The following is a 17,402-nucleotide window of genomic DNA, read 5'->3' on the forward strand; positions in this document are numbered from 1 at the left end:
TTTTCCTTGCGCCTAGTACACCACTGGTGTTCAGCAAACGAGCTTAAGTTAACTACTCACAGAAAGAAAGTCACAGACACCTAAAGAATCTGAGACTTTCAAAGAACTTTTACCAGGTCCGACTCACTATACATCCGTCTATACCGCCCGCTCCACGGAGAGTCCTGAAAGGCCCTGGGCTCAGGGCCACTCAGTCCTGCAAGGGTCCTGTGCTGCCACCTACCGGTAGCTGGTAAGCGTCGCCCTCCCCGCTGTGTCTCGGAAACCCGTGGGGCGGGGGAAGTCGGAGAGGAGACTCAAGCGCTAATTAAATTACAGAACACATGTGACTGGCACACAGTTCACTCGACACTTGTGCAAAGCAAAGGCTCTATCTTTCTCCGGCGATTGCAGGCTCTCCTGACTCCTATTAGCACTTAGGCTGCTGGAACTCACAGACTTCCCAGCGGACCCACCCCCCAGGTCCACATCCCATCCTTCCTGCCGGTCTCCCAGAACTCGGACTCTCCGCACAGCGCAGGCTGCTGAAACCGCTTAGCCTCACAGCCCGGAGACCCATCAGCCAGACTGCCCCATTTCACAGACCCTGAGACTGCTTCAGCACTTGCGAACCCCACAGACCCGTTAGGGCAAGTGCGAGCGCTAACCCGGGCGTCCCCACAGAGGCGCGAGTTCCGCGGGCAGCTCACAGAGGCGCGACAGCCTGAGGAGCGCCCCGCCAGGCTCGGAGCCCGCCGGGTAGCGCTCTGGCCCGGGCCCGGGCTCCCAGGCCCTGCCGGATCCGGTCGGCGAGGCCCCGCCCCTCCAGACCTGTCATCACAGAAGCCGCACGCGGCCGGGGTGGGTCCTCCGGCGACCTGCAGCCATCACTTTGTCTCCTCCGCCATCCATCGGGGCCGCTGCCGCCAGTCAGAGCCAGCGCATCCGGGCTGGAGCGCGAGCGCCCGGGTGAGGGAGCGGGAGAAGGGGCGGGGAGGGGAGGCTCCGAGACCGGAGGGAGCTCGGGGTGGAGGGGCCTGGCCGGGCTCTGCTGGGCTGGAATCCGAGGGGCGGGTCCCAGCGAAAGGCGGGGAGACCACAGGGGGCGGGGTCAGGGGTGGGGCCTGGGACGAGCGGAGGTTCCCGGAGACGCCGGGAGGACGAGAGGGGGCGGGGCCAGAGGGCGGGGCCTGGGTCACGGTGAGGGGCCCCAGGAATTGAAGAAACTAGGAAAGGGGACGAGCCCGGGGAAGGTGGGAGGTGGGACCAGGGAGAGGGTGGGCCCGGGCGTTGCGGGGGCGGGGCTCGGGCCGAAGGGGCGAGGTTTGCAGGCCCGGGCAGGCCGCTCAGTAACTGCCCCCGTCCACTACCTCCTCAGGTGCAACGGGACTCACGGAACTACAGGTGTGGGGCGGGGTGCGTGTGGAAGAAGGGACAAGGACGGGGGTGCGCTTGGGCAGACATGAGGAGAGGGGGCGCACGTTAGGGAAGAAGAGGATCTGGAGACTGCTAAGGGAGGGGAAGACAGAGGTGGGGGAGGGGATGGGGGGGTCGATGTGTGGGCAAGGAGGTGCATTCTCCAGGGGCCCTTGTGGGGGAGGGGCGGGAGTGCTTTGTGGGGGTGGGACGTACAATGTGAGGGGGCGAGGTGCTGTCTGATGTGAGGGGTTGGAGACAATACTTGAGAGGAGGGGATCTGAAGGCGCTTTGGGGAAAGAGGGTGCTGTGTGATGGAGAAGGGCTGGCGGTCCAGAGTGTGGGAGGGGCCGAGGGACTGTGTGGAGGAAGAAGGGATGGGGCTCTGAGCACTGTATGAGGGAAGGGGGCTGTAGGCATCAAGTGAGGGGGGAAGAATCCCTAGTGCTTTGAGAAAGTCTGGGGGCATTGTAAAGACTCCAGAAAGACGTTTGTGTACGGTGTTCTAGGAGTGAGGGTGATGGAATTAGTAGGGTGAGGAAGCCAGTCCATAGTGCTCCTGGCTCCTCAGCTCCTAACTCCACCTTCAGGCCTGAGCACTCTTAGAGAGGATCCAGGCCCTGCTTGCCCCTGGGGTGTATGTGACTCTCTCCTCAGTCTGCTTTGGATCTGTCTGGCTGAGACTAGGGTTTCTTCCCCTAGCTGGTGTCTCTGGGGACCCTTTCCCCACTGAGTTCCTGTTAACCCCTCACTCTAGTTCCTGTTCCTCCCAGAAGCCTGCATTGGTCCCTGTCTTCCCCCTCCCCCCCTTTGCCCTGCCCTTGTGTTCTGGGTGTGCTCATTTCCCACTTCCTTCCTCGCCCTGGGGCCTGGCCTGGTCCTTGCCTGTCTAGGAGCTGTGCCCTGCCTGGGACTTTGTACTCAATGGCCAGAGACCCTGGTAACCAGCAGCAAGGCCCAGTCCCCACCCCTACTACTACCAAGGTCTCTCTCAACAGCCCCCCAAGTGACTGGTAGGCACATTTTTACCACTTGCCACAAACTGATTTTCCCCACCCTTTTTCTTCTCCTGGGTAGAAAACCCTAGGTACCTCAAAAATTCTGGGCTTCTGTGGGAAGGGGAAATGATGAGAAGTATCGAGGGTCTTGAATGTATGTTTTGAGAGGTGGGCCACTATTGTGGGCTGAACTCAGGAAAGGATGTGAGTTTCCAGCCTCAGCTGGGGGAGGAAGAGGGGATGGCTCCCCACACTCCTGGCTTGGAAGCTGACTGCCAGAACTGAGGCTAGGGCCTAGTCCTCTTGGAGGCTCCTGTGGTTCCCTGAGGGGACTTGATGTAGTGCCAGAGTTCTTTTTGCCCCTTGGCTGGCTGGGAGAGGGTGAGAAAGGATGCCTTCCACACAGTGGCTGAATGAGTGTGGCAGTGTTGCTGAAAGGGGCCCCAAGCCAGCCTTCTCTAGCTGAGAGACTGGCTGGGGAGGGAGGAGGTGCTGATGCCAGACAAAGCCGTGGGGTAGAGTGGGGTAAAAGAGGGCAGGCTGAAGCCTTTTGAGGAGGAGCTGATTGCTATGGCAACACAGCTTCCCAGACTGTCTCTCAGAGGGGCCGGCCTAGGGCAGACTCACTCCAGCTTCCTGAGGCATTTGTGTGATCAGTTTGCTGTGCTGTGCTGAGGCTGGGGTGTATAGCCTTTCTGCTTCTACACAAGCAGCAAGGCATTCAGACGCTTGGATCCATCTTCTGAAAATGGATATGAGTGAACAATCACCATTAGAATTAAGCAGTATAAGGCCAGAGTTGTAGAGGCCCCCAGTGGTCATCGTTTATACAGACCCCTCATTTTACAGATTTGGAAATTTATGGCCAAAGAGATTGCGATTTTTCTCCAGGTCTCACAGTGAAAGAGCAGAAGTTAGGACCCAGGCCTCCTGATTGCTATTCACTCAGCCCAGGGCTCATTCTTTCTTCCAGCCAGTGTTTATTGAGCATCTATTATGGGCCAGGCACTGATGTTGATTCTACGAACATCAGCATGAACAAAACAGACAAAGTTGCTGCTCTCATGGAGCTTCCATTCTAATGGGAGAAAGTAATGTGTGTGTGTGTGTGAGAGAGAGAGGGAGGGAGAGGGAGGGAGAGGGAGGGGGTGAGGGAGAGGGAGGGAGAAGGAGGGAGAGGGAGGGAGAAGGAGGGAGAGGGAGGGAGAAGGAGGGAGAGGGAGGGAGGTGTCAGGTGGTGATAACAGCTATGAAAAAAATAAAGCAGGGTGAGAGTTTAGGGCAGCTCGGTGAGGCCTATTGATTGTACCAAGCTGCTTTCCCAGGGCACACTGAGGCCTGGAACATTTTTGATCCTTCCCCCTGAATTATTGCCCCCTGACCTTTGTAGGTAACTAAGGCCTGGGCCTATGATAGTGGCAGTAAGATAGAACAAAGGGGGGGTCACCAAGTGATTATTCCTTTCTACAGTGTTCTGTGTCTACCTGTCTTCCCAGCAAGCTTTTAATAAGGCAAGTAGTCTCTTACATTGGTACTCTGCAATTTTGTTCAGGGTGTTGAAAATTTCCTAATCCTGTTCCTTAGCATTAGGGAACCAGCAAGGAAGTCAGTCCATGGCAACTGGGTTCTTTTTCAGGGTTTTTCCCCTGGACTGAGGTGAGGAGAAGGGAGCCTAGAGGAACTAACTGTTACTTGCTTGTCCTTCCTAAGCGTAGGGCACAAGGAGGAAGTAGGGGGAGGGGAGCCTCTTTTTACTGTCCAGTGACAACCTCAGGGCCCTTGGGGCCCACAGCACAGGCAAAGTAGAAACAAGGACCTTGGGCCTTCTGTGGCCTCTGCACTATAGATGAATGGACTCCCCCAGTTCTGGAGGCACAACCAGAGAGCCTGTCCTTGCTGATGCCAATTCTCCAGGGCCTCAGTTTGAGTCATCCCTCTTTTGACTCTGGTGGTTTCCTCTTGCTTCTGTGGAAGACTGGGAGAAAAAGCCTCTTAAGTTCCAAACTATCTGACTTGCCAACAAGTCCAGAGGGAAAGGTAGACAGGGCTATCTATTTTCTTAGCTTGCCCCAAACCAGCCCCTCTAAAAAATGTCTTTTAATGCCTCATCCTTGCAAAGGTTTCTATCCTGGTCATTTAAAGAATAGGAGGACAAAAATTAGGAATGCTGGTTCTGCTGCCACTTAATTTGGCTGAGTCTGCCCTGGGCCTGGGGGCCAGTGACTCAGGGGGAGGGTGGGGAGTTTCGAGTGAGCTGTGAGTCATGAGGGTGAGCTCCATCACCAGAGTTGGGCACATTTCCCCCATTCTGGGCAGAAGCCTTCCTATTCCACTTCCCCTGGGTGCTCTGCCTCCTTGAACAGGAGCCTATGAATAGAAAGAGTACTGGCAGAAGGGATGAAGCAGCCTGATCTCAGAATGGGAGTTCAGAGAGACAAAGAATGATGTTTACGTCCCTGGATTAAAATGTATCCCTATCTCACGAGCCCTTGGCGCCCCTCTAATGAGGGCAAAAGAACATCAATATAGAATAAGAGAGGGAAAAATACCATTTCTCCATGGAAGGAGATAAGATCCCACTTCAGGACTTTTTCATCTGCTTTGGCATGAAGGAAGCTTCCTGGGCTTCGACAATCCTCTGGTCTCTGGAGTTCTAGTTTGCAAGGCTGGGAGAGATGAATGGGAGTGGGAATATTTGGGGTCTGGTGTGAGAAGAGCAGGCTGACTTTGGAGATTGTCGAACTGTGCTTATAAAAGCCCCAAGGCGGCCTATTAACCAAGATCGGAAAAGGAAGGGCTGGGGTGAGAAGTGGGAGGCCTACGTCTTTGAAAGGGTTAAAAGGCAAGGTAGCTGCTTTTGACTCCGGGCAGATGAGGGGTTAAGATGGGCGGGGCGACCCCCCCTTATGAACCAATGGGCGTGCGTCTCTTGGAGGGGGAGTGCCTCACACTTGAGGTCGTGGGGAGGCTGGCCTCCTATGGGCCAATGAACCTGGTCGCTGCTCATGGAGGGCGTGGTCTGGGGGGGGCGTGGCGGCCGCGGCGGCCGGTGGGGGTGTTGGGGCGCTGGGCGGGGCGGGCGGCCCCATCAGCTGGTAGGAAATGGCCTGTGAGTCAGAGGGGCGGCAGAGTCGGCAGCGCGGAGCCCCGGCGGCCATGGGGAGGGGCAGTCGCGGGGAGGGGCGCGGCAGCGGCTAGGGGGCTGCGGGGGCCAGGCCCCGCTAGTGTTGCACACGAAGCTGAACAGAGAAGAGCCAAGCAGAGCAGGGCTCAGCCTGAGCTACCCTTTGTCTGAGTTGGGGGCCGTGGTGGGGAGGACCAGGGATTGGAGGGGAGGGACTGGGACTGGACAGAAGGGCCCGGAGCAGCGGCCGCCTGGTGGAGCCAATTTGGGAGCGGGGTGAGTGTGTGCTAGGGGGAAAGAGCAAATCTCCGAAGCCCCAGTAGGGAATGGGTCCTGTCCCAGGCTGTGGGGAGGAGAGGAGAGAGAAAGGACCGGGAGGCTAAGCATGGGGTGGGGGATCCTCCAGAACCAGGAGTGCAGGAGCCGGGTGAGTCTACCAGGCTCAGTTTGGAGAGGGTGCTGAGATCTGTTCCCTCTCCCCTGAAGGTAGAGGGCTCTAGGCCAGCAGCCAAGGGATTGGTGAGAGAGCAGAGGTTGACCTTCCTACCCACAGTAGTGGTCCATGGGAACAGCCCCCCAAGCTTGTGGGGACGTGTGCAGGGACAAAATGTAGAGCAGCTGTAGAGCAGTTCTCTCTGAACAGAATGAGGGTGGAAAGCACATGGAGAGGAATTCTCCTTCCTGCCATCCTCCTTGATCAGGGTAGAAATAGATACCTTTAATATTGAAGGGAAGGGGAGAATGAGCCTGGGAGCTTGTACCTATACCAACATCCACCTACCCCACCTCCCAGGCCTAGCAGGTGTCTGAGGGGACACACCCCATGGTATTCTGGGACTTGTTGTTTTTGCTGGCCTTGCTCCCTTGGCATGTTGGGAGCTGTAGTCCTTGCCAGCTACAGCTTGGCACAGCTGTTTGACGCCAGCTGCTGCCTACCCCCTGCACAGAGAGTGAGGTTTGGCCTCACCGGCGGGTCCCCCCCCCCCCCCCCACTGCCCACAGTCCTGCCCCATGAGTCAGCTTGAAGCCATGGTCTAGAGCCAGACTGGCTGGGTGGCAGGAAGTGAGTCTTAGAGTTTCTCATTGACAGCATGGGAACCGAGAGGGCTCTGGGGTAATGAGCAGATGCCAGGCATGCTGGGGTCAAGTAGGGCATCATGTCATCACCTGGCTTCCCCAGGGCAAGGGCTCAAGAGGCCAACTGGATGACCTGGAGGTGTGAGTGCTAAGGAAAAGGCCCTTCCTGAATCTGTATGGCTTGGGTAGAGGAAAGGAGGGGTAGAGACCAGTACAGGTTGTACCCTCTGACAACACTATCGTTGGCGTTCTGCTCTTTCCAGACACCCCACCCACCACAGAAAACCAGAATTTTCTTAGGGATCTCAGTTCTAATGGGAACTTGGTGAAATAGGATAGTGTGAGGTACAATGTTGAGAACTTGGTGTAGGAGAGCTTTTCAGTCCTGGGTGTAAATCTCCCCTTTCTGCCTGCCCCCCACCCCCACCTCTGTTGCTGATTCTTCCTATACAGTTAGTTTCTCTGCTTCTTTCATCCTGGGGGTTGGTTTTCCTCTGCACTGTCAGGACTGCTGCCCAGATCTCTGGGACTTGCATTCCACTTTTTTGAGCTCTGCTACGTGCTTACCCCTATGCTTGGAGTTGGGTGGAGAAGTGGGGCACAGACCTACCCTCAAGAACCCTATGGTCACTCTAGGAGATGTCTTACCCAGAGAAGCAAGCAAACTTGTCACTGGGTTACAGGAGATGGTGACACTGCCATAGCTGAGGTCTCAGAGGAGAGAGAAATATCTATCGTCTGGGGTGGCCAGAGTAGGCTTTCTGGAGGGGATGACATTTGGCCTAGCCAAGGAGGAAGGGTAGCGCTTGGGGAGGCATCCGGGGGTATTCCTTGAAGGGGAAAGGGTATTGTGAATGGCAGGCAGCACAGGCAACTGCCCAAAGGAGAAGATTGATCCTGGGGGCAGTATTTCCTCCCATGAAGGAAGATGGCCTTCAAGTTAACTTCAATTCCCCTCACCCAGTATTGGCTCCTGAGAGTGGACTGGTCAGTAAAGACCATTTTGTGCCCTGGCAGAAAAGCAGTGGGTTGGGTTTTTGGGTGTTGGATGTTTTGGGAGGAGTGGAGAGGTATTCCTAGTTGCTTCCAGCTGTCTGAGTGCCTCTGCCTTATCTCTAGTTTGCAGGGCCTAAGGGGAGGGGTAGGCCCTGGAAAGTGCCTTCTGGCAGTGCCTCCTCCCCACCAGACTTGTTTTTGGTTAGATTTGTTGCCTCCCGTTAAGGGACAGACTGCTGGGGGCAATTGGGAGTTTAAGGCTGAAGGGCCCACTCTGAGCTGACCTGAGGTTTATACCTCTAAGGAGTGCTGATGGGGTGTGAGTTTCTGTAAGACCTCTACCCTTAGGGCTTGGGGGTGGCACTTGTCCCTTTGGGAAGGAATTGTGCAACTCAGTGGCCTTGATTAGTAGGGCTGAATTCTTGTCCTGGCCACCTCTCAGTTGGCATGGTCTCTTGGGTCTTAGGGTATCTCATCCCCCCTCCTATTTAGGGCAGGGGTCCCCCAGGTGGTGGCCCTGACAAGTGATCATCCTGCCTCAACATACTTCTCACATCCTTATTACACTGAGCCAAGACCTGCCTCTCTGTGGCTCCTTAGCTCTGTCCTCTGGGCCCTGGATCCCAAGATGGCCCCTTCTGTTTCTGAAGAGCTCCTCATGGGAGGAGGATGGACTGGGGGTGCTCTCTTAGCCCACAGTTGGAAAGGAGACTTACCACTGGCTCCAGGGATCCTAGCTTATGTCTGTTCTTCTCTCCTCAGGGTCCAGCTGAGCCCAGGAGCTACACGGAATGGTGGCAGTCACCTTGCCAGTGCAGCGGGCATGGACCAGACTGCAAGCTAGGAGAGCAAGGCATCACTTAGGAAGAGGGAACACAGAGCTGGGCTTAAGGCCTCTTCATCGGGGTGAGTGCCAGGGAGAGGGAGGGGAAGCAGGTACAGTAAGAAAGCTGAACTAAACATGTCACCCTCTTGGAAGTTCTGGGCGTGGCCTCTATATTCCATTAATCCATCTGGGGATTTGGACACCTTTACCCCCAGGAACCCCACAAGGTCACCTCTTCAGGCCATGGGAGGATCTGAAAGTCAGCTGGGAGGGAGAAGACTCATTGATTCCTCTGATCACCTTTTCTTCTCTTCTCTTGCACAGATGTCCTCAGGCCCCCCAGCCCAGGCCCAGCATAAAGGCTGTGTGGGGGGGCCCCCCTGACCCAAGGCGGGGCTTCATGCGCCACGTGCAGGCGGAGCTGTCTCCATCCTCAGAGCCAGAGGCTGGCCCTTCGCAGCCTGCAGTCAGGCAGGGGGCCCTCCAGGGTGGCCTGCTCATGGGCTACAGCCCAGCAGGGGGGGCGACATCCCCCGGGGTCTACCAGGTATCCATCTTTTCTCCTCCAGCTGGCGCCTCCGAGCCTCACAGGGCCCTGAAACGGCCAGCCCCACCCACTGAGGGTCCCCGGGAGCTGAAGAGAGGCCCTGGGCTGGGGGCCAGAGAGGGACTACCCCCTGAAGAACCATCTACTGTGGGGCTCGTGGGCCCAGAGGGACTGGGGCTAGGACTGGGTGTGGCCAGCCAGCATTTCTGCCATCATGGCCTCTGTGTTGTGGAACAGGGCGGTAGCTCCACTTCACCTTGGACTTCAGGGGCCTGGAGTCCCCCCTGGCACCCATCAAATGCTTCCTGCAATACTTTGCACACAAGAGACTGGGTTTCCCCAGATCCAGGGGGACAGGGGTCCTTGGGGGAGTCCCCAGGGCCAGCCCCTCAGGGCCAAATGCACACACTTGATGCTGATTTGCACAGTCTTGCACAAATAAGGGGTAAGAGCCCAGTGGCTGGGGTGGGCAATGGGGGCAGCCCCTGGCCTAGGGAGTCCCCTGGCACTGCCAATGGCCACAGTCCCGAGCACACACCCCCTGGCCCTGGACCTCCAGGCCCCTGTCCCACCAAGCGAAGGCTGCTTCCTGCTGGAGAAGCCCTGGATGTCAGCTCTGAGGATGAGGGGCCAGCCCCTCGGAGGCGCCGGGGAACCCTGGGCCACCCTCCTGCTGCCAACAGTTCTGATGCCAAAGCCACATCCTTCTGGAGCCACCTGCTGCCTGGAACCAAGGAGCCTGTGCTGGTAAGCCATGCGAGGAGGTGCTCTACTCTTAAGTGGATATCTGTAGGGGAAAAGGTGAAAGCCTGGGGGGATGTTCCTGTGAGAACTTGTGGTGAACCCCTGCTCCCAAACATACCTGGCTTCTACCCAATCTCTTTCCTTTCCATAGGACCCAAGAGACTGCAGTCCCATGGGGCGGAGGCTGAAAGGTGCCCGTCGCCTGAAGCTGTAAGTGACCAGCTTCTCCCTGTGCCCTGTCCCTGAAAATGAGACAGAAGTCTGTAATCCTCTTTTCAGCCCAAGGGTGGGGGACCCCAGGGCGGGAGCCCTAGGTAGTGGCAAAGGGTGGGGCCTAGGGACATGAGCAAGCATCCCAGAATGCCTCAAGCGAACCTACTTTGTGTCCCCTCCCCTACCAGGAGCTCCCTTCGAAGCCTCCAGAAGGGGCCAGGCCTGCTGAGCCCCCTCAGTGCCTCCCCCGTTCCTACCCCTGCCGTCAGCCGTACTCTGTTGGGCAACTTTGAGGTAGTTCCCTTCGGAATCTGTGACGGGGTTTTGGGGAGAGTGAGGTGGTGGAGTGTGGCTTGGAGGGATAAGGAAAATAGCTGGCATCTCTCTCATATTGTGTTTTCCTCAAACCCCAGGAATCACTACTGCAAGGACGCTTTGCACCATCTGGCCACATTGAGGGCTTCACGGCAGAGATTGGAGCTAGTGGATCCTACTGCCCCCAGCATGTCACACTCCCTGTCACTGTCACCTTCTTTGATGTTTCTGAGCAAAATGCCCCGGCCCCCTTCCTGGTATGACCTGACCTCAATCCAAAGTTAGCTCGTGAGGATGATGGGTTGGGGGCAGGAGGTATTCTTTAGGTGTTCTCACCTAAGAGGGAGGCAGGGCCAGGTGGGGAGAACTCTAGTGTGGGGCAGGGGCCAGGGGTCCTGGAGTGAAAGATTGTGGAGGTGGTGAGTATTCGAGGCTCTCTCAGACCCCACCTTGGCTCATGGCTCCATGGCCTTCCCAGGGCATCGTGGACCTGAACCCCCTGGGGAGGAAGGGTTACAGTGTGCCCAAGGTGGGCACCATCCAAGTGGTGAGTTTTCCCTGACGGGGGGAATGGGGAGAGGAAGACAGCCCCTAGGCTCTACCAACCTTGTCTGCCCTGTCCCCAGACCTTATTTAACCCCAACCAGACTGTGGTGAAGATGTTCCTTGTGACCTTTGACTTCTCGGACATGCCTGCTGCCCACATGACCTTCCTGCGCCATCGCCTCTTTCTGGTGCCTGTGGGTGAGGAGGGAAATGCGAGTCCCATCCGCCGCCTCCTCTGCTACTTGCTGCACCTCAGGTGAGGACGGGCCCAGGGGCAGCTGGGGAGGCCCAGGTATCCCTTCCCTGAATAGGATTTCTCCTGGCTTCTCTACTTCTGGATTCTTTCTTTGATCACCCTGTCCTCCCCCAGGTTCCGGAGCTCCCGCTCAGGCCGCTTAAGCCTGCATGGAGACATCCGCTTGCTTTTTTCCCGCCGGAGCCTGGAACTGGACACAGGCCTCCCCTACGAACTGCAGGCTGTGACTGAGGCCCCTGACAATCCACGTTATTCACCTTTGCCGTGATTGTCAGTGCCCTGAACCCGTGTGGGCCAAGGACCTGCCCATCCTACTCCATCCTGGACAGAGCAAACATGTGGAGAGGTGGTGAGAGACCTTCAGGCTTGAATTAAAGCCCTCGCTATGCTCATGCCCAAACTGATTATTTGGGTGTTTAAAGCTGATCCTGACCACACTCTGCCCTGCTCTGGGTACTCACGTGCCTGCCCCCCCACCGCCGGATTTCCCAGGCCGGCTTACGTGGTGGGCAGGAACCAGAGCTACCCTGAAGTTGTCCCAAGTTCCCAGGCAAGTTGTGCCAGCCTTGCCTCCCTGTCCTGGGCAGGGGCCACTTATTATTTTATTTATTTTTAATTTATAATTTATTCAAATTGGGTTGCCTTGGTAACCTCCCAAACATGATAATTGGCATTGCCCCTCCTCCTTTCTCACTCTCACATATTGCTCCAACCTCAGGGGTTGAAGAGGCTGATGTGGGGGCTGGGGGAGAACTGCTCGCCCTCAGCAGAGGGTGGAGAGTGTATCCCAGAAGGACTGAGTCACTAGCCAAAGACTCAGCTTCCCTTGTCCTTCCCCATTCCTTTCACTTCCCCTACTCTCTAACCCCTCTCTGAAAGCCAACTTCTATCTATGTGTGTGTGTGTGTGTGTGTGTGGCGTGTGTGTGAGAAAGAGAGCGTGCATGCATGTGCACACATGGGGGTTAACCACCCCTCATCTAGGGCTCCAGACTCCAGTTCTCCCTCTCCTCCTGCTTGTGTCTCCTTGCTTTGGGGTCCTGACTGAGGAAGGTGTTCAGGGGGCAGAGTCGGGGCCAAGGACCGGGGTGCCTCCTTTCACCTGGCCAGACTCTGACCCACCTACCTCAGCTGCGGTGAGGGGCACCCCTCAAACTCAGTCATGTGGTTCCCAACTACCCCCTTCCCCACTCCAGACTCTGACAGCCTTAGCCCTGACTTCTGGCACTGGGCTGAGGGGAACAAGCATTTGCTGAAAGTTGAAAAAGACAAAAAAAAAAAAAAAACAGTAAAAAATTGTACCTGGTACTTTTTTTAGGAAACATAAAAAAAGAAAGAATAAATTCTTGTTTGAAAACTTGAGCTAAGCCCTACTTTTTCTGTTGGGGAGAGCATGGGAATGGGGATAGAGGGCCCAACTGGAGCTGTGACTCTGCTCTTTCTCCCAGAGGGGAGGCCTGAGGCCCTGATCATTCTTAGGGTCTTATCTTGCTCTTTTCAGATAATGGGGTGAGGTGGTGGGGAAGGTTCAGCCATAAAAGCTGCACTCCGAATGTGGATCTGGGTTCTTACACTGCTTCTATTGTTAATGACTTTAGCCCCTCTGAGCTACAGTGACTGTGCAAGTCTCTTAAAGCGTGTGCCAGAGCGTCAGGGCTGTGTGCAGGGTGATGTGCTCCAGACAAGGCTTAACGCTGGGTGTGCTGGCCTCTGTATGCAACGGTGCCTGGCCTTACAGACCCCGGCTGGGAAGAGGCAAAAAAGGCTACGGTGCCTTGGGAAAAGAGGGGAGGGGGAAATCTCAGTCAAATCACGGGCCATGTTAAGCCTGGTAACCAGCGTAACGAGAATAGGGTCAGTCCGCAGCGGGAGGGCTGGGTACAACACAGCAGGACTACCAGAGAATGTCACTATGGCAACCATGGCGAGGAGTCAGCGCCAATTCTCCGCTCGCTGTGGTGACGGATGGGTGCGATTATACGCTCAGAAGGGTAAACTGAATCTTCTCGGGTAGGGGTGAAGAAATCGGTGGGAGGTGTTTCTGGGCTACCTGCACGCGGAAAAAGCTTCCATTTTGGTCACCATGTCCGGGATCTTACGCTTGGTCAGCGAGAACAAGAACAAGCCCCAGCCTTGGGCTCTCTCTAGAAGGCCTGCGTTGCCCAGGGAACGACCCGATGCACGCTTCCGCCAAGTAACGCTAACCGGCCGAGTGTGGAATCGGGAGAGGGACGGCCGGAAGTACATCCGGGGGAGTGGAAACGCAAGAGGAAAGGCTCAGGTCCGGGCTTCTAGAGCGACCGCTCTGCTCCGCGTCTCGGTGGTTCCGGAGGTGGCTACTGGCGTGGGAAATGCTGGCGCGCGCGGCGCGGAGTACGGGGGCCCTTTTGCTGAGGGTGAGTGCGAAGCAACCTTCTCCAAGGGTCAGGCCGGAGATCGCCTGGGTCCTCAGCTGGGAAGGAGTGGGATTTCAAGTTTCGGGAGAGAACTGGGGTCAGAGGTCATAGTACCCACGTGAGTCCCTCTTCGAGAACCCTTTAGGGTCGAGGTTTAGGGAGATGCCTCCGGGACAGGGACGGGGTGCCCCGCCGGCTGGGGTCTCTGCTAACCCTCGCCTTCCCCCTAGGGCTCCGTGCAGGCTTCTGGCCACGCTACGCGCCGCGCCTCTTCCGGATTGCCCCGAAACACCGTGGTACTGTTTGTGCCGCAGCAGGAGGCCTGGGTGGTGGAGCGAATGGGCAGATTCCACCGGATCCTGGAGCCTGTGAGAGTCTCTTCTGCCCACCCCGGGCCCGCCTGATACCCACTTCCCTCACGACATCGGGAGATGGGGTGGGACCTCTTTGGGGCCTGCCCTCACCTTTGGCTTCCAACTCCCCAGGCCAGACCTGGCAGACCCAGGCTGCTGACCCTCATACCCATGTTACCACTTTTTCCTATTGCCCTACTATCCCACAGGCTCCATTCTTGGAATCTCCCCTATGCACCTTCTCAGCTTCACCTGTCTGCATGGAGAAGGCGGCTCTGCTGGCTCCCATTCCCTTGATTCTCCACGCTGTTCACAGAGCCAGCCTTGCCTTCCTATCCTCTTGGGCTTCCCTACCAGAGACACCCCCAGCCTCTCCTTTTCTGGGCATGTTCCATATGTTGATTCCCTACCCACTTGTGGCTTAGCTTGGATCCCAACCCTACAGCCCCTGTCCTTCTGAGGACCCATGACTCCTCTTCCCAGGGCTTGAACATCCTCATCCCTGTGTTAGACCGAATCCGATATGTGCAGAGTCTGAAGGAAATTGTCATCAATGTGCCTGAGCAGTCGGCTGTGACTCTTGGTGAGGACTGAAGGGTGCAGGGTGACACTGGTGCTCTGAGGCCATTAGGATATGGTTGCAGGAGATCCAGAGCTTAGGAGAAAGACCTGATTGGGACCTGGAGGCCTGACCTTCCTCCTTTTCTCTCCTGCTCCTGCACTTGCAGACAATGTAACTCTGCAAATCGATGGAGTCCTTTACCTGCGCATCATGGACCCTTACAAGGTACCTGTCCCCTGCTTCATTCAGTTCCTAAGTTGCTCTCCTTACTAAAATCCTGCACCCAAGCTTCTTACACTATCCATGCCCCTTTCAGGCAAGCTATGGCGTGGAGGATCCTGAGTATGCTGTCACCCAGCTGGCTCAGACAACCATGAGATCAGAGCTTGGCAAACTCTCTCTGGACAAAGTCTTCCGGGTAAGGGGATCTCAGCCAGAGTTAGAGTTTGAAGACACATACCTGGCACTCTCATTCCTTTCTAGGGGTCAAGAACAGTCCCAGGTCCTTCTCAGCTTAGACCGTTCTTGGGTGGGTTGAGGCCATGGAGCTTATACCTCTCTTCTTCCAGGAGCGGGAGTCGCTGAATGCTAGCATTGTGGATGCCATCAACCAGGCTGCTGACTACTGGGGCATCCGCTGCCTCCGTTATGAGATCAAGGATATCCATGTGCCACCCCGGGTGAAAGAGTCCATGCAGATGCAGGTGGGGGCCAGGGAGGGATGGGGAAGAGGACTTCAGGATGCTCCAGTTGCATGGGAACCTGGACTCCCTTCCCTCTGTTGATGGGTACAGTTGCAGGTCTCTGTAAGAGTTTACTCTGGTTTCTTGTTGATGGGGATTGCTGGGGGCTTTCAGGTGGAGGCAGAGCGGAGGAAACGGGCCACAGTTCTAGAGTCTGAGGGGACCCGAGAATCAGCCATCAATGTGGCAGAGGGGAAGAAGCAGGCACAAATCCTGGCCTCCGAGGCAGAAAAGGCTGAACAAATAAATCAGGCAGCAGGTCAGCAGAGGCTAGAGGCTGAGGGAGGAGCAGGGCATGGGTTTGAGGGTTGATGCTGGGACAGGAGCTTTGGGGTATCCTGACCTCATGGGTCAAGCTTTGTCTTTTTCTTCCAGGAGAGGCCAGTGCGGTGCTTGCCAAGGCCAAGGCTAAAGCTGAAGCTATTCGCATCCTAGCTGCAGCTCTGACACAGCATGTGAGAGGCCCCTGGGTGGGAGTGGGGGACAGGAATCTACCCTTAGGAGAAGTTCCTGCTGTTGTGGGTTCCACTGAGCCAGATTACATGATCTCTTGTATTATCATCTGCATATCCCCTTTCCAGGAACCTGACTTCTCTCCACTTACCCCCGTCCCCCTTCTCCAAGTCTGTGATCTCTGACTTTATCCCTTCTGTGGCCACAGAATGGAGATGCAGCAGCCTCACTGACTGTGGCTGAGCAGTATGTCAGCGCGTTCTCCAAACTGGCCAAGGACTCCAACACTATCCTGCTGCCCTCCAACCCCGGCGATGTCACCAGTATGGTGGCTCAGGTTAGAGTGCCTGGAGGACCTGGCACAGAGCACCAATTCCAGAGACTGAGACCCTACCACAACTGTCACCACTTACACACCATAGAGGCCTTCAGAGAGCCCTGAGACCTAGACCTCCCTTCATTCCCTCTAGAAAACGAACCTCTAAGAAGGAGCCACGGTCACTCACCCTTGGGGATAGGGAAGCTCTTGAGACACCTTTTCTTTTTTTGCAGATCCCTATACCGGTATTCTGAGGGTGACCCTGCTCTGGTAGTTTGTAAGATTCCCAGAACCAACTCCAAAGCTCGTAAGACAGAGGCTTGAGATGGAGAGAAAGGAAAAACAAGCTTACTGGCCCCAGCTCCACCCTCCTCATTTTAGCCATTGGTGGGTTGGGCTATGCCTTCTGCCATGTGTCCTTATGGCTCTGTCTCTGTCCCTCTCCTCAGGCCATGGGTGTGTATGGGGCCCTCACCAAAGCCCCAGTGCCAGGGGCCCAGGACTCAGTCTCCAGCGGGAGCAGCAGAGATGTCCAGGGCAGAGATGCAAGTCTTGATGAGGAATTCGATCGAGTCAAGCTGAGTTAATGGCGCAAGGCTTCACCAGGGAGACTGGGGGCAGGGAAGTGGCGCTCCCAGACTGGCTCTAGCCTCCCTGCCAAGATTTTGGTTATTATTTTTTTATTTGAACTTGAATCATGTAATAAACTCACCAGTGACGAACCAGAAACTGTCCTCTCTGATTGGGGAGTGAAGTTGGCAAAATTACCAGTGTTTTCCCTGGATATCCGCTCCCGCAATCCAGTCCTGTCAGGTCTTGCTCGGGAGCTGATTCTTCTATGAGCAAGTATGAACTTCATGTGAAGTGAAATCATCCTTTCTGTCTTCAGGAGAAGCTGTGGGATAGGGTGGAAGGATTAAGCCACATACCTACTGAACTGCCTCCTGGGGAGTATAGTCCCCCCTCCTGCTAAGTGTGGAGCTGTGAATTTGAGCAGGTGTTTGGGGGGATTTTTTGTGGGAAAGAGGACTGCCCTGGCAGGGTAGTACTGTTGAGTGTGTAAAGGGTCTTCAGGGACTGAGGACACTCATTCATTCATTCAAAAACATAATGCTGTCTACTGTGTGCTAACACAGTGCTAGACATGGCTTACAGAAGTAACTGAGAGCCACTGGTCCCTGCTTTCACAGAATACCAGGTTGGGGAGGGGAGACAGACAATGAAGCAGACAGAGATACAGGGTGATAAGTGCTGTAATTGAGGAAAGTTCTGGCTGAGGGTTCCTGGGGGTGGGGAGGAGCATGTCACCTTGTGGGCAGCAAGGTTGCCAACTCTGCCATGAGCTCAGGCTGGAAAAGTTAATGCGGTCACCAGGCTAGGGTTTGGGACTAGGATATTCAAAGGCCCACAACTCCGGAGAAGTTGGCACATTCAGAATTGTTTGCTGTGGCTGAAGTGTAGGGTGTTGGGGCATGTGACTATGGCAAGAGCCAAATCACAGGGAGATAGAGTCCTGAAGAGTTTGGACTTTATCCTTAGG

General features: G+C 55.9%; 2 protein-coding genes across 7 annotated transcripts; both read left to right on the forward strand.

Annotated features, from left to right (window-relative positions):
- Nucleotides 1-923: 923 nt before the first annotated feature.
- ATOSB (atos homolog B) lies at nucleotides 924-12,398 on the forward strand. Of its 4 annotated transcripts, none has more exons than XM_014797464.2 (9): nucleotides 924-948; nucleotides 8,353-8,496; nucleotides 8,741-9,710; nucleotides 9,859-9,917; nucleotides 10,109-10,214; nucleotides 10,334-10,492; nucleotides 10,714-10,782; nucleotides 10,862-11,037; nucleotides 11,152-12,398. In XM_014797464.2, the coding sequence occupies exons 3-9, from the start codon at nucleotides 8,817-8,819 to the stop codon at nucleotides 11,303-11,305; spliced, it is 1,617 nt and encodes a 538-aa protein (XP_014652950.1). In that variant the 5' UTR covers nucleotides 924-948; nucleotides 8,353-8,496; nucleotides 8,741-8,816; the 3' UTR covers nucleotides 11,306-12,398. The 4 variants fall into 4 exon arrangements, with proteins under 4 accessions (XP_014652950.1, XP_004443307.1, XP_087275678.1 ...); XM_004443250.3 differs by lacking the exon at nucleotides 924-948 and adding an exon at nucleotides 1,279-1,383; XM_004443251.3 differs by lacking the exon at nucleotides 924-948 and adding an exon at nucleotides 5,571-5,793.
- Nucleotides 12,399-13,275: 877 nt separating this feature from the next.
- STOML2 (stomatin like 2) lies at nucleotides 13,276-16,591 on the forward strand. 3 transcript variants are annotated; one of them, XM_004443249.3, is made up of 10 exons: nucleotides 13,277-13,432; nucleotides 13,663-13,800; nucleotides 14,269-14,368; nucleotides 14,514-14,572; nucleotides 14,664-14,765; nucleotides 14,917-15,051; nucleotides 15,205-15,349; nucleotides 15,466-15,545; nucleotides 15,752-15,880; nucleotides 16,312-16,591. In XM_004443249.3, exons 1-10 carry the CDS (start codon nucleotides 13,388-13,390, stop codon nucleotides 16,447-16,449), a joined length of 1,071 nt encoding a protein of 356 aa, XP_004443306.1. In that variant the 5' UTR covers nucleotides 13,277-13,387; the 3' UTR covers nucleotides 16,450-16,591. The 3 variants fall into 3 exon arrangements, with proteins under 3 accessions (XP_087275679.1, XP_004443306.1, XP_087275680.1); XM_087419554.1 differs by lacking the exon at nucleotides 13,277-13,432 and adding an exon at nucleotides 13,471-13,550; XM_087419553.1 differs by lacking the exon at nucleotides 15,752-15,880 and having other exon boundaries at nucleotides 13,276-13,432.
- Nucleotides 16,592-17,402: the final 811 nt, after the last annotated feature.

The sequence above is a fragment of the Ceratotherium simum genome, chromosome 29 (assembly GCF_057802395.1).
Source record: "Ceratotherium simum simum isolate JZ-2026a chromosome 29, ASM5780239v1, whole genome shotgun sequence".
Taxonomy (NCBI): Eukaryota; Metazoa; Chordata; class Mammalia; order Perissodactyla; family Rhinocerotidae; genus Ceratotherium; species Ceratotherium simum.